The sequence below is a fragment of the Engystomops pustulosus genome, chromosome 3 (genome assembly GCF_040894005.1).
Source record: "Engystomops pustulosus chromosome 3, aEngPut4.maternal, whole genome shotgun sequence".
Classification (NCBI taxonomy): Eukaryota; Metazoa; Chordata; class Amphibia; order Anura; family Leptodactylidae; genus Engystomops; species Engystomops pustulosus.
This window is the reverse complement of record NC_092413.1, coordinates 2,535,926-2,554,766: the sequence shown is the minus strand read 5'-3', so window position 1 is coordinate 2,554,766 and position 18,841 is coordinate 2,535,926. Positions and strand designations below refer to the sequence as shown.

General features: G+C 44.4%; 1 protein-coding gene across 5 annotated transcripts in view; it reads right to left on the bottom strand.

Annotated features, from left to right (window-relative positions):
- DNAH8 (dynein axonemal heavy chain 8) overlaps positions 1-18,841 on the bottom strand; it is a 216,457-nt gene that overhangs the window by 175,151 nt on the left and 22,465 nt on the right. For 4 of the 5 annotated variants that reach the window (XM_072139752.1, XM_072139756.1, XM_072139754.1 and 1 more), the window contains exons 14-25: positions 16,493-16,569; positions 14,840-14,939; positions 14,236-14,355; positions 12,183-12,321; positions 11,912-12,099; positions 6,368-6,448; positions 5,819-5,935; positions 3,886-4,005; positions 2,836-2,977; positions 2,203-2,285; positions 1,298-1,404; positions 919-1,015 (exon numbers count right to left, since the gene is read on the bottom strand). In XM_072139752.1, coding sequence (XP_071995853.1) covers positions 919-1,015; positions 1,298-1,404; positions 2,203-2,285; positions 2,836-2,977; positions 3,886-4,005; positions 5,819-5,935; positions 6,368-6,448; positions 11,912-12,099; positions 12,183-12,321; positions 14,236-14,355; positions 14,840-14,939; positions 16,493-16,569 — 1,371 coding nt within the window. The remainder of the gene's footprint in view (positions 1-918; positions 1,016-1,297; positions 1,405-2,202; positions 2,286-2,835; positions 2,978-3,885; positions 4,006-5,818; positions 5,936-6,367; positions 6,449-11,911; positions 12,100-12,182; positions 12,322-14,235; positions 14,356-14,839; positions 14,940-16,492; positions 16,570-18,841) is intronic. The other variant, XM_072139757.1, reaches the window with a different exon arrangement.

The window sequence follows — 18,841 nt, the reverse complement described above, 5'->3', positions numbered from 1 at the left end:
AAGTGTACTCCAGTATAATGTAGTGTGCATCACTATAGTATACTCCTAGCAGCGCTACAGTGTACAAAGTGTACTCCAGTATAATGTAGTGTGCATCACTATAGTATACTCCTAGCACCACTACAGTGTACAAAGTGTACTCCAGTATAATGTAGTGTGCATCACTATAGTATACTCCTAGCACCGCTACAGTGTACAAAGTGTAATCCAGTATAATGTAGTGTGCTTAACTATAGTATACTCCTAGCAATGCTACAGTGTACAAAGTGTACTCCAGTATAATGTAGTGTGCATCACTATAGTATACTCCTAGCACCACTACAGTGTACAAAGTGTACTCCAGTATAATGTAGTGTGCATCACTATAGTATACTCCTAGCAACGCTACAGTGTACAAAGTGTACTCCAGTATAATGTAGTGTGCATCACTATAGTATACTCCTAGCACCACTACAGTGTACAAAGTGTACTCCAGTATAATGTAGTGTGCTTAACTATAGTATACTCCTAGCAATGCTACAGTGTACAAAGTGTACTCCAGTATAATGTAGTGTGTATCACTATAGTATACTCCTAGCACCGCTACAGTGCACAAAGTGTACTCCAGTATAATGTACTGTGCTTCACTATAGTATACACCTAGCACCGCTACAGTGTACAAAGTGTACTCCAGTATAATGTAGTGTGCATCACTATAGTATACTCCTAGCACCGCTACAGTGTACAAAGTGTACTCCAGTATAATGTAGTGTGCTTCATTATAATGTATACTCCTAGCAGCGCTACAGTGTACTATACCCCCAGTGTAGTATATTCCTAGCAGGGCTACAGTATAGTATACTCCTAGCACTCGCAACATCCCCCACTGGGGCCTTTTTTTAAATAATAATAATAATACTGCATGTATAAGATACTTACAATGTCATCCATCGCCAGATGAACCTGTACTGTCACGAGAGGTTCAGGGTCACCACCGCTATCTGACCAAGTGAGCAGATCTCTACATCCAAAAGCACTATGATAAATGTAAGGAACAATGTGTTACTATGGCTGTATGACTGATGCCTGATGTCACTGAGCATTAATGACCGTCTGAACAAATCACTCCTTCATTTCATGGAAATTCTGCCAAAGTACATGAAAAATTATGCCTCTTGTTTCAAATAAAAACGTTCAAGGCATCTTTTCTTATAACTTAAACAGATGCAGTGCTAGACACCTGAAAAGCATTCTCTAAATGAAACCTTGGGTCTGATAAGTTTGGTAGTGGCACCTAAACCATAATGCTGCAACCTACCTGGAAATAAATAGTTTTCTTTTAAGAAAATCAAGCGAAAGGCGGGTGCACTTCTGCAGACTGTCCACAAGCTGTCCATTAAAATAAGAGAACATCTCATGGCATTGCTGTAAAGACAAAATATCAAGTGTCTGTTAATATACCAATAAATATATCAGGTCATATAATGATGATAATACGCCAGTGTATACCAGGCCATATAATGACTGATTATAATACACCAATATATATAAGTCCTTAAAATAATGGACTGCAGATAATAATACACAAGTATATACGAGGCTGTATAATGACTGATGATAATACACCAGTATATACCAGGATGTATAATGACTGATGATAACACACCAGTATATATGAGGATGTATAATGACTGATGATAATACACCAGTATATATGAGGATGTATAATGACTGATGATAATACACCAGTATATATGAGGATGTATAATGACTGATGATAACACACCAGTATATATGAGGATGTATAATGACTGATGATAATACACCAGTATATATGAGGATGTATAATGACTGATGATAATACACCAGTATATATGAGGATGTATAATGACTGATGATAATACACCAGTATATATGAGGATGTATAATGACTGATGATAATGCACCAGTATATATGAGGATGTATAATGACTGATGATAATACACCAGTATATATGAGGATGTATAATGACTGATGGTAATGCACCAGTATATATGAGGATGTATAATGACTGATGATAATACACCAGTATATATGAGGATGTATAATGACTGATGATAATACACCAGTATATATGAGGATGTATAATGACTGATGATAATACACCAGTATATATGAGGCTGTATAATGACTGATGATAACGCACCAGTATATACCAGGCTACTGAGTGGCTGGTGAAGTACCTTATCATAGTCTTCTTCCTTTGCAGGCTCCTCTAGGACCTCTTCATGTTTCTCCATGTCAGTGAATGCAACACGTCGCGTGTCTGTTATACACACAATGACAGGAGACGGATCAGGAATTCTTAGTAACACAACCACAGTCTTTATACTTATAGTGTCAGCATATTCTGCAGCGCAGTACAGATCATGGGGTGCATATACACAAAATATATTCAGACATTAGAGACTAATAAAGCGGTGAGATGAAATAATAGGGATGAGGACCCTGTTTGAAAGAACTTACAATCTATTAGGAGCAATGACCAACCACGGTCAATTAAAGGGTTTGTACTTTGACTTATGAAAATAAAGAAGCATTTGTTTTGATTTAGCTGGTGAACACATCTGTATGGTGTGCAGCAAACCCAAATCTCTACAGCAACTCCCCCCCCCCCTGCCCCCTATAATACCCTTCCTACTTGTATAATCAAAAAACAAGACTTTACAATAGGTTGTCTCATGTGCATGTACACTAAAGGCTCCTCCATAAGCAAGTGATGTATATAAGCCAATCAGATTTCATAGTATCAGCCCAAAAAAATGAATAGAAAGAATAATGAACGAGTGATCTCCATGTCCTTCCCGGGTCATTACCTCTAATCTTGCTCTTTGTACTAATAGTCGTGGCAGGTTTTGGTTCACATTCAGTTCCAATGATGCTGATGAGCTCTTTCACGGCCTGATGAATCTGTTCATTTCTTTGGTTCAGGTGCTTTGTCACCGTTTTTGTGTAAATCTAAAGATGATGAACATGAACTGTCAGAGGGAGGACAGTGGAACATAAGGATGTGTTAGATAAGACACTTATCACTGACACACTATGAGGAAGCTTATCATTGTGATGACTGTATTTGTGATGTACAACACTGTTAGAGCCTCCTCTGTAGTAATCACTTTGCAGAGGGTGGTGAAGTAAGAGTTCTCCTCTTAAGACCAAATGTGAGTCTTCACATGCCTACAAGGCAGTCTTAAAGGGGTTGTCCATCACATCACATGACATGACCATGGACAGATTCATATGTATGGGAGTAAACAAAGACGCTTTCTATAGAGACAGCAAGCAAAGATCTTGAAAGCTGTGAGGAATTGATACAGAAATTAGATTGGAAAATATTATAATTTTTCCTTACATAAAGATCAATTATTTGCTGAAAGTGGACAACCCCTTTAATTGACAAAGTCTCTGTAAGGACAGCTCTAACGTCACCTTAGTCAAAATCCTCTCACTCAGCTAAAGGAGTTCCCTACTCTAGGCTGAAGAGCTGCAAACACATCATAACATTGTACAGCTCCGTCTACAGATGTGAATCTGAGATTTATGGAATAGATATATTTTTCAAAATTTTACAACCATCATAAGTCCTTCCCTTTCATTAATACTCCACCCACCCCCTATGACATGGATGTAGATGTGGGTGGAATATTGATAAGTGTGGCGGTGAGGGAAGCACATGTGCTAACGAGGAGGAGAATGTTACATTTTGAGATCTGGTGACTAATTCCCTTGAATCTCACATCATGTCCTTGGGCTTCCTGAAAGTCATGCTTGATGGTAAGGGAACTGCCTTACAATGTAGCTAAGAGGTAAAGTTTTCCTAATCCCATCCTGGAAATTGTATTTGCAGATTTATCTGTGCACAGTACCTCATTTTTGGCAAGCAGATTATCTACTGTGATTGGACCGTCATCAGGAAGGAATATCAGTAAAGTCTCTGCTATGTCCTTCAGGGCTACATTTATGCAACGTTTATGGATGCCATTCACCTGTAAATAGAAATGATACAATAATAAGATCCAGTAGGTTACATCCCTTCATATTGTTATCCAATTAATCAGAATCATTATCTACATACCAAATAAAAACAAACAAATCCATAAAAATGACAAAACAGTTCAAGCAATTGTGGATTGTGCCAACAGTCGCAGCATTCAACGATTCTTGGCTTTGTCCCAAACTTTAACCATTAGTGATATGGGCACCAGGGTAACGAATTGTTGGCCATTTGGCCTCTGAAGCGGCAAAGAGGGGTTTATAGGAGGCCATGGATATAAGAGGGGTATTAACCGGTCCCAATGTATTTTCAAAATGTTGGAGCTGGGAAGAAAGGAAGTAGAGCCACGGGGTAAGGAGCCACCAACCCCTTCCATCTTTGGGGGGCTGCAATGTCTCATATTTAATTCTGGGAACCCCCTTCTTCCAAATCAGGTCCCTGAATGGGGCTTGAAAAGTGTAAAAGTATTTAATGGGAAGCAAAATAGGCGCATTAGGTAAAATATACAATAATTGGGGCGATGTGCGGCTACAGAATCTCATGTTTTAGAGACATTTCCTTCCATCAGTTACACTGTCACACATTGGTGTCAGAGCTGCCTCCTATACACATAGCAATGACCTAGTATAACATCCAGGTGCAGAATTCAGTATGACTGAGCGCCTATCATCATCATAGTATCATAGTTTATATCAGTGATGGCTAACCTATGACACGCGTGTCAGTGCTGACACGCATAGCCATTTTCACTGACACGCGGCTGCCTGAGAGTTAAGTTTCATCCTACATGACCAGGTGCAGTAGCCGGGAGGCTGAGAGATTGCACTGAGCTTCCAGCACTCCTCCTCCTCCCCGGACCGATCTCTCCCCATGTGTGAGCTGTGCCTAGTGTCTCCAGTCAGCACAGGTATCAGCATGGGGCACAGCAGGAGAGGTAACCCGGCCATACACTCAGGAGGCTCCTCTGCAGCCCCTGATAGTTGTGGTGGGGGATGGCAGCACAGTCAGAGGTCACATAGCTGCTGGGACATGACACAAGGCAGCAGCGGTCACCTCTACACTGACCATCTCCACAGCAGGGGCAAGGGAGGACAACCACTTTCATCATATAGTAAGTAAGGTCAGTGCACTGTATGATGGAAGACAGTCATCAGGGCTTGTGTGTCAGTTTTGTGACGTACAAGCCCTGAAATAATCGCAACGCCTTGCAAATCGCCAGACATTGCGATTATTTTGCTCCTCACACCTTCTCCATGCCAAGAGGGCATAAGGGAGATGCAGACAGCGGCGCCTGCGCCCTCGCTATAGCCTGTGAACTTTCATGACTGAAAGTTCACAGGTTACTAAGCATTTCCACACCTGTCTGATTGTAACCGATCTATTACAATGTGTGATTTGCACATAGTAGTAGATGATCGGGAAAATCCCCATATACTGCCATACTGTAGAATGGCAGTACATGGTAGGATCAATCAGACAACCTACAGTTAAAGTACCCTAGAAGTTAAATAGTATACATATTTATTTTTTAAACTATAAATATCACAAAATTATGTTTTTTTGTCAAGGTGACACACCACCCGAGTTATGCTCGGTTTTTTGGCGAATTTTGACACACCAAGCTCAAAAGGTTGCCCATCACTGGTTTATATGGTTGCAAATAGACACAAGTCCATCTTAGGTTTAGGGGAAACAATTCTATACCCATAACCATGAATGCTATTTAGGTGTAACAAGGCACCTAGGCCCCTTTGAAGCTTGAAGCCATTATGATGTCACTTAGGACACATATAATTCATTATTACCTTATTTATAAGCTGACTGACCGCTTGAAGATTGGTCTCTATTTCTTCAAAGAAGTCTTCAAGTCCGACAGACGACCATGTGAACCGTGTCAGGCCCTTATGTAATGTGGACTCCGCCTAAAAAATTATAGTCCTTCTCAACAGAAATCTTAAAGGAAACCTATCAGCAGCATTTATGCACTAAAATAAGTATTTACATGTCGTAAGCAGCCAGAGCTGTAATGGCCCTGATATGTCTGAGCACACCCTTACAATCTACATGCAGCTGCACCTGGTACATCACATGAGACAAGCCGGGAGGTGGAGCAGCCACCAGGACTCCTCATCAGGGTCACCGCTACACCCCAGTGACTATTACTAGCAGATACATAGAGGGTGTACAGTTATGTGTGACTCTTACTAGCAGATAAGTTATGTTTCTCTGTTATATAGAATTGGACAGAAGATAAAACATCATCGCTGTGACCCTGCCCCGTCAGGTTGGTGACAGCAGCTGAAAGGTTTTTGTTATGTCAAGATCATATGAGGAGAATATTTCCTCCTTCTCACCTTTCTTAGGTTCCAAGATAAGATGTCTGCAAAGACAGGATGGATGTGACCACGAAGAGTCTCAAACGTCTCGACTAATTTCTGCATAATATAAAGAAGAGATGATTATATACCTTATAAAGCACTGATAATAAAAGCTTTGTTCCCTGAAGATGTGACTACACTGGTGTATGGGGGCGGCTGAGGCTTCTGCCAATGTCTATGGCACCTATGACAATGGTGGAGTCTCCTATAGGCTCCTACACAGCAATCATCTAGTGCACATTCATAGTAATCGTTATTTATATAGCGCCATCATATTCTGTAGAGCTGTACAAACTATAGGGGATGTATACAGATATAATGCTACATTACAGAGTAATAACAGTCATATGAAGCAATAGGAGGGAGGGCCCTGATCACAAGAGCTTACAGTCTATGAGGATGAGGGGGACACAAGAGCTTACAGTCTATGAGGATGAGGGGAGGACACAAGAGCTTACAGTCTATGAGGATGAGGGGGACACAAGAGCTTACAGTCTATGAGGATGAGGGGATGACACAAGAGCTTACAGTCTATGAGGATGAGGGGGGTAACACAAGAGCTTACAGTCTATGATAATGAAGGGGTTAACACAAGAGCTTACAGTCTATGAGGATGAGGGGGGTAACACAAGAGCTTACAGTCTATGATAATGAGGGGGTGACACAAGAGCTTACAGTCTATGAGGATGAGGGGTGACACAAGAGCTTACAGTCTATGAGGATGAGGGGTGACACAAGAGCTTACAGTCTATGAGGATGAGGGGTGACACAAGAACTTACAGTCTATGAGGATGAGGGGGACACAAGAGCTTACAGTCTATGAGGATGAAGGGGTGACACAAGAGCTTACAGTCTATGAGGATGAGGGGTGACACAAGAGCTTACAGTCTATGAGGATGAGGGGTGACACAAGAGCTTACAGTCTATGAGGATGAGGGGTGACACAAGAGCTTACAGTCTATGAGGGTGAGGAGGGACACAAGAGCTTACAGTCTATGAGGATGAGGGGGACACAAGAGCTTACAGTCTATGAGGATGAGGGGGTGACACAAGAGCTTACAGTCTATGAGGATGAGGGGGTGACACAAGAGCTTACAGTCTATGAGGATGAGGGGGGTGACACAAGAGCTTACAGTCTATGAGGATGAGGGGTGACACAAGAGCTTACAGTCTATGAGGATGAGGGGAGGGTGATACAAGAGCTTACAGTCTATGAGGATGAGGGGGTGACACAAGAGCTTACAGTCTATGAGGATGAGGGGAGGGTGATACAAGAGCTTACAGTCTATGAGGATGAGGAGGTGACACAAGAGCTTACAGTCTATGAGGATGAGGAGGTGACACAAGAGCTTACAGTCTATGAGGATGAGGAGGTGACACAAGAGCTTACAGTCTATGAGGATGAGGAGGTGACACAAGAGCTTACAGTCTATGAGGATGAGGGGGTGACACAAGAGCTTACAGTCTATGAGGATGAGGGGGTGACACAAGAGCTTACAGTCTATGAGGATGAGGGAGACACAAGAGCTTACAGTCTATGAGGATGAGGGGAGGACACAAGAGCTTACAGTCTATGAGGATGAGGGGGTGACACAAGAGCTTACAGTCTATGAGGATGAGGGAGACACAAGAGCTTACAGTCTATGAGGATGAGGGGATGACACAAGAGCTTACAGTCTATGATGATGAGGGGGTGACACAAGAGCTTACAGTCTATGAGGATGAGGAGGGGACACAAGAGCTTACAGTCCATGAGGATGAGGGGGGACACAAGAGCTTACAGTCTATGAGGATGAGGGGGGACACAAGAGCTTACAGTCTATGAGGATGAGGGGTGACACAAGAGCTTACAGTCTATGAGGATGAGGGGGTGACACAAGAGCTTACAGTCTATGAGGATGAGGGAGACACAAGAGCTTACAGTCTATGAGGATGAGGGGTGACACAAGAGCGTACAGTCTATGAGGATGAGGAGGGGACACAAGAGCTTACAGTCTATGAGGATGAGGGGAGGGTGATACAAGAGCTTACAGTCTATGAGGATGAGGAGGTAACACAAGAGTTTACAGTCTATGAGGATGAAGGGAGGACACAAGAGCTTACAGTCTATGAGGATGAGGGGATGACACAAGAGCTTACAGTCTATGAGGATGAGGAGGGACACAAGAGCTTACAGTCTATGAGGATGAGGAGGGACGCAAGAGCATACAGTCTATGAGGATGAGGGGGTGACACAAGAGCTTACAGTCTATGAGGATGAGGGGGTGACACAAGAGCTTACAGTCTATGAGGATGAGGGGATGACACAAGAGCTTACAGTCTATGAGGATGAGGGGGTGACACAAGAGCTTACAGTCTATGAGGATGAGGGAGACACAAGAGCTTACAGTCTATGAGGATGAGGGGGTGACACAAGAGCTTACAGTCTATGAGGATGAGGGGGGACACAAGAGCGTACAGTCTATGAGGATGAGGAGGGGACACAAGAGCGTACAGTCTATGAGGATGAGGGGGTGACACAAGAGCTTACAGTCTATGAGGATGAGGGGGTGACACAAGAGCTTACAGTCTATGAGGATGAGGAGTGACACAAGAGCTTACAGTATATGAGGATGAGGGGGTGACACAAGAGCTTACAGTCTATGAGGATGAGGAGGACACAAGAGCTTACAGTCTATGAGGATGAGGGAGGACACAAGAACTTACAGTCTAAGAGGATGAGGGGGTGACACAAGAGCTTACAGTCTATGAGGATGAGGGGTGACACAAGAGCTTACAGTCTATGAGGATGAGGAGTGACACAAGAGCTTACAGTCTAAGAGGATGAGGGGGTGACACAAGAGCTTACATTCTATGAGGATGAGGAGGTGACACAAGAGCTTACAGTCTATGAGGATGAGGGAGGACACAAGAACTTACAGTCTATGAGGATGAGGGGGGACACAAGAGCTTACAGTCTATGAGGATGAGGGGGTGACACAAGAGCTTACAGTCTATGAGGATGAGGGGGTGACACAAGAGCTTACAGTCTATGAGGATGAGGGAGACACAAGAGCTTACAGTCTATGAGGATGAGGGAGGACACAAGAACTTACAGTCTATGAGGATGAGGGGGGACACAAGAGCTTACAGTCTATGAGGATGAGGGGGTGACACAAGAGCTTACAGTCTATGAGGATGAGGGGGTGACACAAGAGCTTACAGTCTATGAGGATGAGGGAGACACAAGAGCTTACAGTCTATGAGGATGAGGGGGTGACACAAGAGCTTACAGTCTATGAGGATGAGGGGGGACACAAGAGCTTACAGTCTATGAGGATGAGGGGTGACACAAGAGCGTACAGTCTATGAGGATGAGGAGGGGACACAAGAGCTTACAGTCTATGAGGATGAGGGGGGACACAAGAGCTTACAGTCTATGAGGATGAGGGGGTGACACAAGAGCTTACAGTCTATGAGGATGAGGGGGTGACACAAGAGCTTACAGTCTATGAGGATGAGGGGGTGACACAAGAGCTTACAGTCTATGAGGATGAGGGGAGGGTGATACAAGAGCTTACAGTCTATGAGGATGAGGGGGTGACACAAGAGCTTACAGTCTATGAGGATGAGGGGGTGACACAAGAGCTCACAGTCTATGAGGATGAGGGGGTGACACAAGAGCTTACAGTCTATGAGGATGAGGGGGGACACAAGAGCTTACAGTCTATGAGGATGAGGGGGTGACACAAGAGTTTACAGTCTATGAGGATGAGGGGGGACAAGAGCTTACAGTCTATGAGGATGAGGGGGGATACAAGAGCTTACAGTCTATGAGGATGAGGGGGTGACACAAGAGCTTACAGTCTATGAGGATGAGGGGGTGACACAAGAGCTTACAGTCTATGAGGATGAGGGGGGACACAAGAGCTTACAGTCTATGAGAATGAGGGGGTGACACAAGAGCTTACAGTCTATGAGGATGAGGGGGTGACACAAGAGCTTACAGTCTATGAGAATGAGGGGGGACACAAGAGCTTACAGTCTATGAGGATGAGGGGGTGACACAAGAGCTTACAGTCTATGAGGATGAGGGGGGACACAAGAGCTTACAGTCTATGAGGATGAGGGGGGTAACACAAGAGCTTACAGTCTATGAGGATGAGGGGTGACACAAGAGCTTACAGTCTATGAGGATGAGGGGGACACAAGAGCTTACAGTCTATGAGGATGAGGGGGTGACACAAGAGCTTACAGTCTATGAGAATGAGGGGGACACAAGAGCTTACAGTCTATGAGGATGAGGGGGACACAAGAGCTTACAGTCTATGAGAATGAGGGGGACACAAGAGCTTACAGTCTATGAGGATGAGGGGAGGACACAAGAGCTTACAGTCTATGAGGATGAGGGGGGACACAAGAGCTTACAGTCTATGAGGATGAGGGGGTGACACAAGAGCTTACAGTCTATGAGGATGAGGGGTGACACAAGAGCTTACAGTCTATGAGGATGAGGGGGGACACAAGAGCTTACAGTCTATGAGGATGAGGGGGGTAACACAAGAGCTTACAGTCTATGAGGATGAGGGGTGACACAAGAGCTTACAGTCTATGAGGATGAGGAGGGGACACAAGAGCTTACAGTCTATGAGGATGAGGGGGTGACACAAGAGCTTACAGTCTATGAGAATGAGGGGGACACAAGAGCTTACAGTCTATGAGGATGAGGGGGACACAAGAGCTTACAGTCTATGAGAATGAGGGGGACACAAGAGCTTACAGTCTATGAGAATGAGGGGGACACAAGAGCTTACAGTCTATGAGGATGAGGGGGTGACACAAGAGCTTACAGTCTATGAGAATGAGGGGGACACAAGAGCTTACAGTATATGAGGATGAGGGGTGACACAAGAGCTTACAGTCTATGAGGATGAGGGGTGACACAAGAGCTTACAGTCTATGAGGATGAGGGGAGGACACAAGAGCTTACAGTCTATGAGGATGAGGGGGGACACAAGAGCTTACAGTCTATGAGGATGAGGGGGTGACACAAGAGCTTACAGTCTATGAGGATGAGGGGTGACACAAGAGCTTACAGTCTATGAGGATGAGGGGGTGACACAAGAGCTTACCGTCTATGAGAATGAGGGGGACACAAGAGCTTACAGTATATGAGGATGAGGGGTGACACAAGAGCTAACAGTCTATGAGGATGAGGGGTGACACAAGAGCAATACGTCCCCATAGACGGCAATAGCGGCGCAGTGCAGATACGGTGCCACACATGTGTGGCACCGATCCGGGCCGCACAACGCAAAAAGATAGAGCATGCTCTATCTTTCGGCGTGTGTGCGGCCGTGCGCCGCTATTCTCTATGGAGGGAGGAGGGGTCACCTCCTCCTCCTCTCCAGCACACGGCGGTACCACTGGGGTAAATTTTGCAGCCATTCCAATTCATCTGCAGATGCTTAGAGCTGTAATGACACAAAAGAAGCTTCTACAGGTCTACAATGGACTGAACTAGAGATAACATGGATTTACTTTGAGCTGGAGATGATCTGACTCAAGTTTGGCTTCTGTCTTCAGCAGTGCTTTAGCTTCTCTGGGAACATCTAATCCTATTTTCATCATGCATTTTGTTTCTTGTAGAATAGCAAGAAATTTGGGATCAAAATTAACAAACATCTCTTTAGATTCAGGATGACCAACCAACAAAGTGGCCTGCATTGCTGAAAAAATAGACACATACAGATGTACATTAGGTAGCCGTGTGGAAAGTCACACCTAGTAGCATCTTTAAAACCTCACGTACCATTGAGAAGCTCTTTAGAGATACCTTGAAACCAATCTCTGTGATGTATAGCCTCAAATTCTACCAATACTAATGCAATGCTATTATACAGCTGCACAGCCCTGTCACCACCAGGGCTTGACAATATATCTGAATTGTTCTAAGAGAAAGAACATGTTAAAGATTAACTAAACTGCTTAATCAAAGAAGAAAATAAAACTATAACAAAGGAAATGAAAGTGCAATGAAAATATTACACAAAACGGGCACTGCCACAACTTAGAGATTGTGCATCAACCAGATATGTGGACAAAACGGAAGAAAAAAATGATGTACACAAAAACCAAGGTAGGAAGTATAAAGTACTGGATCTAAGTCTTTATTAATACCACAATGCTACAAAAACACACCAAATGATAAAAAGACTTAAAAGGGGAAGCGAAAAATGATGGAACAAAGAGGGGCAAGTAACAAGTACAAAGCAATGCCCCAACAATTACCTCCCCAGAACTCCTGTAGCGTGAAAGCCTGTATATAGCGACAGTATCGGTAAACGTCCACCTGTCCTCTGAATGAGTGAAAATACCAAAGTAACATATAGCTGATGTACCTATGAGTATCATACCAGACCGATGTGGAGCTGACACATGAGCGGTAAGTGGAGGAGCACAGGAGTGGGGGAGGCGGACCCCACGCGTTTCGTCACGGACTGCGACTTCCTCAGGGGTAAGTGGGTATTTCCACTTATTCAGAGGACAGGTGGACGTTTACCAATACTGTTCTGTCGCTATATACAGGCTTTGACTTATACAGGAGTTCTGGGGAGGTTATTGTTGGGGCAATGCTTTGTACTTGTTCCTTGCTCCTCTTGGTTGCATCATTTTTTGCTTCGTTTTTTAAGTGTTTTTATCGTTATCGTAGTGTGTTTTTGTAGCGTTGTGGTATTAATAAAGACTTAGATCCAGTACTTTATATTTACTGCCATGGTTTTTGTGTAGATAATTTTTTTTTCTTTAGTTTTGTCCTGAAAGCGCAATGTACTAACATTCTCTGTCCTTCTGACGGTGCATTCTTTTATGTGCATCTATAAATGCATAATAGACTTAGACCAGAATATAGCATTACAGAATATGACCTTACAATCCATCATCATCATCTTCATTGTCTTCTTCTGCCATCACTTTCACCTGATCTCACCATCACTCATTTCTCTCATCCTCAGGTATGTGTGCTTAACCCTGCACCAGAAGTCCTAGCCTGTACAACAGCCCCAGCTCCCCCCACCCCACTGAGCCTGTCACCTCCCTTCCAGTGCCCAACCAATCATCCGCAGCGGAGGCTCCAACTTAAGTGCTGGTACCTGGAGCTATGGGTAGTGTCTGTTCTGCCAAGCCAATAGCAGCAGCAGACCACTGTTTTACCCCAATAACCGTTAGCGTATGCAGGTCTGTACTCCCATGTCTATTTGTTATTGTCACTAGTGTATTTCGTACTGTAATTGTTTCACCTCATGTAATATAATTTGGTCTTGTTAACGCGCAACTGTCCTGTAACTGTTTGTTTGCAACTAAGGAACTTGCAACATGTAAGAACGCGCCTCACGTAGTGTACCTATGGAACTGTAACGTTCAGCATGTCTCTGTTTGTCACAACTGTCGGAATACTATGTACAAAACAATCCCCCTCCCCCAGGGGGATCAATAAATTACTATTGTATCGTATATAAACTTGAGAATCTGTGTAATGACTTGTAAGAGTTTATCCTGTAGCCTCAGCCCCCGGCACTCGGCCGGGCTACTCCACTCCACAGTAGCCTCTGAAGTTAATTTACATATATTAAAAAAGATAAAGTTTTATTCTGTTAGTTGGGGGAGGGAAAGATTTGAGAAATACAGTGCAGATCTTAGTAGAAAGGAATCTACCATCTAACAGATAGTTTATCCCTGGTGGTTTTGGTAAAATAACTATGATAATTAAGTGGGTTTTAGTTGTAGTTTGGGCACTCAGTCTCTAAAAGTTAAACTATCAATGAACTAAGACATAAACATATTCGTTCTATAACATAAGAACCTACCTTTAGATATGTGATGTGATAATTTATCTTCCTGAACAGCTGCCTTGACCATACAATCCTGCCGGCTACAGGAGACATGCTTCTGACCACCAGAGAGTCCTCCTTGTGTGCGTCATAGACCTACAGAAAGTAACACCACATTTTCACTGCTATTAAGACTCATGTGTAGTCAGATCTTTTACGCTCAGTACACGACTGCTCTGAATGAATGCAAACCAAATCCAAGTGACATCTATGAAAATAGAAGGGCTGCTATCATACAGCCCTGAAGCTCATCATTTTTTTTACAGGAAAGGAAACAAATGCTTTAAAGGAAATCTACCAATTGATTTCATGCATTATGAACCAAACATACCTTGAGAATGCTGTAGCTACATTGAGGCAAAAACATATCTTGTTTAATCCCTGAGTGGTTTTGCTCATAAAACAATTTCATACAATTTCATACACATTTTGATCATGCTGCATTTTATTAACCCCTTGCGATACAATCTAAAATCCCAGTCTAATAAACCACACAATTCGTGCACTCAAAAAAATGGACCCTGCAACAAAAATAATACATGACCCCCTACTAAGTATTTGCACAGTATAACTGACAAACCTCTTTAGTAGACTGCAGCATCTTCATGTAGCACTGAAGAATACAGTTCTTGGCATTTGGGATTTCAGAATTCAGGCTCTGGATGTCCAACTTCTGAAACCTGGATGAAAATTAGGAAACCTTTAGAGGCGAGAGTACAGGGTCCTTCAGCAGGGCAAAACGCAGCAACGCACATACACTGACGTCAGTCACATGCGGCCGGTGTTGGTGGGTAAAAATACAAACACAAAAGAAAATATTTAATGCTCCCTGTTCTAAGTCCAGCGTCTTAGGACGGACCTTGTCTCGTTTCAATGATTGTAATAATTGGATATTCACTACTCTGTCTCTAAGCTATCTGTACGCCTTTGTGTATAGTGTACAGATTTCTAAATGGGCAGGTGCAGGAATAATATTATCTATCTTTTTTCATACTTTCTTTCATTTCTCTTTCATGTCTTCTCTACCTGATCAGGATTGTTTCGGTTATGTATGTGATGGGAAGGGGGTTTCTAGGCTCTTGCCCTTGTGCAGATCTCTTCGTTAATGGTGAATTACTGTCTCCTGTATGAACATTATTATTAGTGTTGTACTTCAGACATTGTTACCTGATTTGTAATACTGATTCTTTCATTCATGTACCAACAAAAAAAATTATTTGAAAAAAAAAAATACTTCATCACTAATAAAAACTTTTGAAAATAGCATCATTACTCCCGTATGGTAAATGCTGTTTTTTTGTTTCTTTTTTTTTTAAGCATCTGGGATCACACACTGTAAATGCAATCACATAAATACATCAACATGTCTCTTTTGAAGTTGAGTCTTCTGTTCTTTTTCAGGATTTGTGGTTCCCCCTCTTTTACAGGTGTCCTATTTTAGGGCTTATTCACACTGCCGTCTGCGGGGCCGTACATGTGGCTGCAAATTTGCGGGATCGGGATCCGGGCCGCACACCGCAAAAAGATAGAGCAAGCTCTACCCTTCGCCATGTGTGTGTCTGTGAGCCGCTGTTTTCTATGGAGGGAATAGGGGTCACCTCCTCCTCCTCCCCAGCACACGGCGGTATGCCCGCACGGTGGGTATACCGCGTGTGAATGTAACCTTATATTGTATGGAAGCACGGCCTTTGTTTTGTTTTTTAAACTCTTTTTTTTTTTTTATTGACTGTATAAAGATATCAAGAAAGACACATAGGACACATCCTACATAAGGCACTGGCTTATAGACCGTTGGACACAGTCAGATGGGCATACAAATAAATAACAAATATTCAATGAAACCAGAATCACAGACATAGTAATGCTACAAGTTTGTGCTTGGAGGTTCCATTGGGTGAATACTTGCTAGTACGAGGCCTCCTTTGGCCAATGCCCGAATCTAGTAAGAAGTGAAAATTAAACACTTTATACGAATAAAGGACAACCAAGCCTCTTTATAAGTTTAGGTCGATGTTTTTGTCACTACATCCTTCAGTATATGCTGAGGACATTTATCGTTTCTGAGGAGATATATGTACAGCGGTGCTGGACTTGTAACTTTGTGATATGGGTCCTGCACGACCATAATGTATGTGCTTTCTCTTATGCACTGATTGTCCTCTCACTGCTCTGATATAATGGAACAATGCCGGAGTAACAGTGGACAGTGTGACACAAGCGCACGCGTCTCTACCTGTGAAGAAGCTGCAAGGCGTCTGCTGCAGAGGGGACACTTCCAATGCTGTCACTCATAAAATCCTGAATCTGGTCCTAGGCAATAATAGAAAATAACACATAAGGGAAAATTTGAGAACTCTTTGGCTTTCTTCAGGAAATGGTAAAATTTTATTCTTCATTAAAATCCACATACAATCGAAGATGTTTATACCAATGTAACAAGATGAAGGAATTACTCCAGAACTCAAGTATTATGGGAGAAAAGCATCACACAATCAGAGCCAGTGTCAGGACCAGTGCCAGTACCTGTAGTCAGGACCAGTGCCAGTACCTGTAGTCAGGATCAGTGCCAGTACCTGTAGTCAGGATCAGTGCCAGTACCTGTAGTCAGGACCAGTGCCAGTACCTGTAGTCAGGATCAGTGCCAGTACCTGTAGTCAGGATCAGTGCCAGTACCTGTAGTCAGGATCAGTGCCAGTACCTGTAGTCAGGACCAGTGCCAGTACCTGTAGTCAGGACCAGTGCCAGTACCTGTAGTCAGGATCAGTGCCAGTACCTGTAGTCAGGATCAGTGCCAGTACCTGTAGTCAGGATCAGTGCCAGTACCTGTAGTCAGGATCAGTGCCAGTACCTGTAGTCAGTATCAGTGCCAGTACCTGTAGTCAGGACCAGTGCCAGTACCTGTAGTCAGGACCAGTGCCAGTACCTGTAGTCAGGATCAGTGCCAGTACCTGTAGTCAGGACCAGTGCCAGTACCTGTAGTCAGGATCAGTGCCAGTACCTGTAGTCAGGATCAGTGCCAGTACCTGTAGTCAGGACCAGTGCCAGTACCTGTAGTCAGGACCAGTGCCAGTAGCTGTAGTCAGGACCAGTGACAGTACCTGTAGTCAGGATCAGTGCCAGGACCTGTAGTCAGGACCAGTGACAGTACCTGTAGTCAGGACCAGTGCCAGGACCTGTAGTCAGGATCAGTGCCAGTACCTGTAGTCAGGACCAGTGCCAGGACCTGTAGTCAGGACCAGTGGAGGACCTGTAGTCAGGACCATTGCCAGTACCTGTAGTCAGGACCAGTGCCAGTACCTGTAGTCAGGATCAGTGCCAGTACCTGTAATCAGGACCAGTGCCAGGACCTGTAGTCAGGACCAGTGCCAGTACCTGTAGTCAGGACCAGTGCCAGTACTTGTAGTCAGGACCAGTGCCAGTACCTGTAGTCAGGACCAGTGCCAGTAGCTGTAGTCAGGACCAGTGCCAGTACCTGTAGTCAGAACCAGTGCCAGTACTTGTAGTCAGGACCAGTGCCAGTACCTGTAGTCAGGACCAGTGCCAGTAGCTGTAGTCAGGACCAGTGCCAGTACCTGTAGTCAGGACCAGTGCCAGTACCTGTAGTCAGGATCAGTGCCAGTAGCTGTAGTCAGGACCAGTGCCAGTGCCTGTAGTCAGGATCAGTGCCAGTGCCTGTAGTCAGGACCAGTGCCAGTACCTGTAGTCAGGATCAGTGCCAGTACCTGTAATCAGGACCAGTGCCAGTACCTGTAGTCAGGACCAGTGCCAGTACCTGTAGTCAGGACCAGTGCCAGTAGCTGTAGTCAGGACCAGTGCCAGTACCTGTAGTCAGGACCAGTGCCAGTAGCTGTAGTCAGGACCAGTGCCAGTACCTGTAGTCAGGACCAGTGCCAGTAGCTGTAGTCAGGACCAGTGCCAGTGCCTGTAGTCAGGATCAGTGCCAGTGCCTGTAGTCAGGACCAGTGCCAGTACCTGTAGTCAGGATTAGTGCCAGTACCTGTAGTCAGGACCAGTGCCAGTACCTGTAGTCAGGACCAGTGCCAGTAGCTGTAGTCAGGACCAGTGCCAGTAGCTGTAGTCAGGACCAGTGCCAGTACCTGTAGTCAGGACCAGTGCCAGTACCTGTAGTCAGGACCAGTGCCAGTACCTGTAGTCAGGACCAGTGCCAGTACCGGTAGTCAGGACCAGTGCCAGTACCGGTAGTCAGGACCAGTGCCAGTACCTGTAGTCAGGATCAGTGCCAGTACCTGTAGTCCGGACCAGTGCCAGGACCTGTAGTCAGGACCAGTGCCAGTACCTGTAGTCAGGACCAGTGCCAGTACCTGTAGTCAGGACCAGTGCCAGGACATGTAGTCAGGACCAGTGCCAGTGCCTGTAGTCAGGACCAGTGCCAGGACATGTAGTCAGGACCAGTGCCAGTACCTGTAGTCAGGACCAGTGCCAGTACCTGTAGTCAGGACCAGTGCCAGTACCTGTAGTCAGGACCAGTGCCAGTACCTGTAGTCAGGACCAGTGCCAGTACCTGTAGTCAGGACCAGTGCCAGTACCTGTAGTCAGGATCAGTGCCAGGACCTGTAGTCAG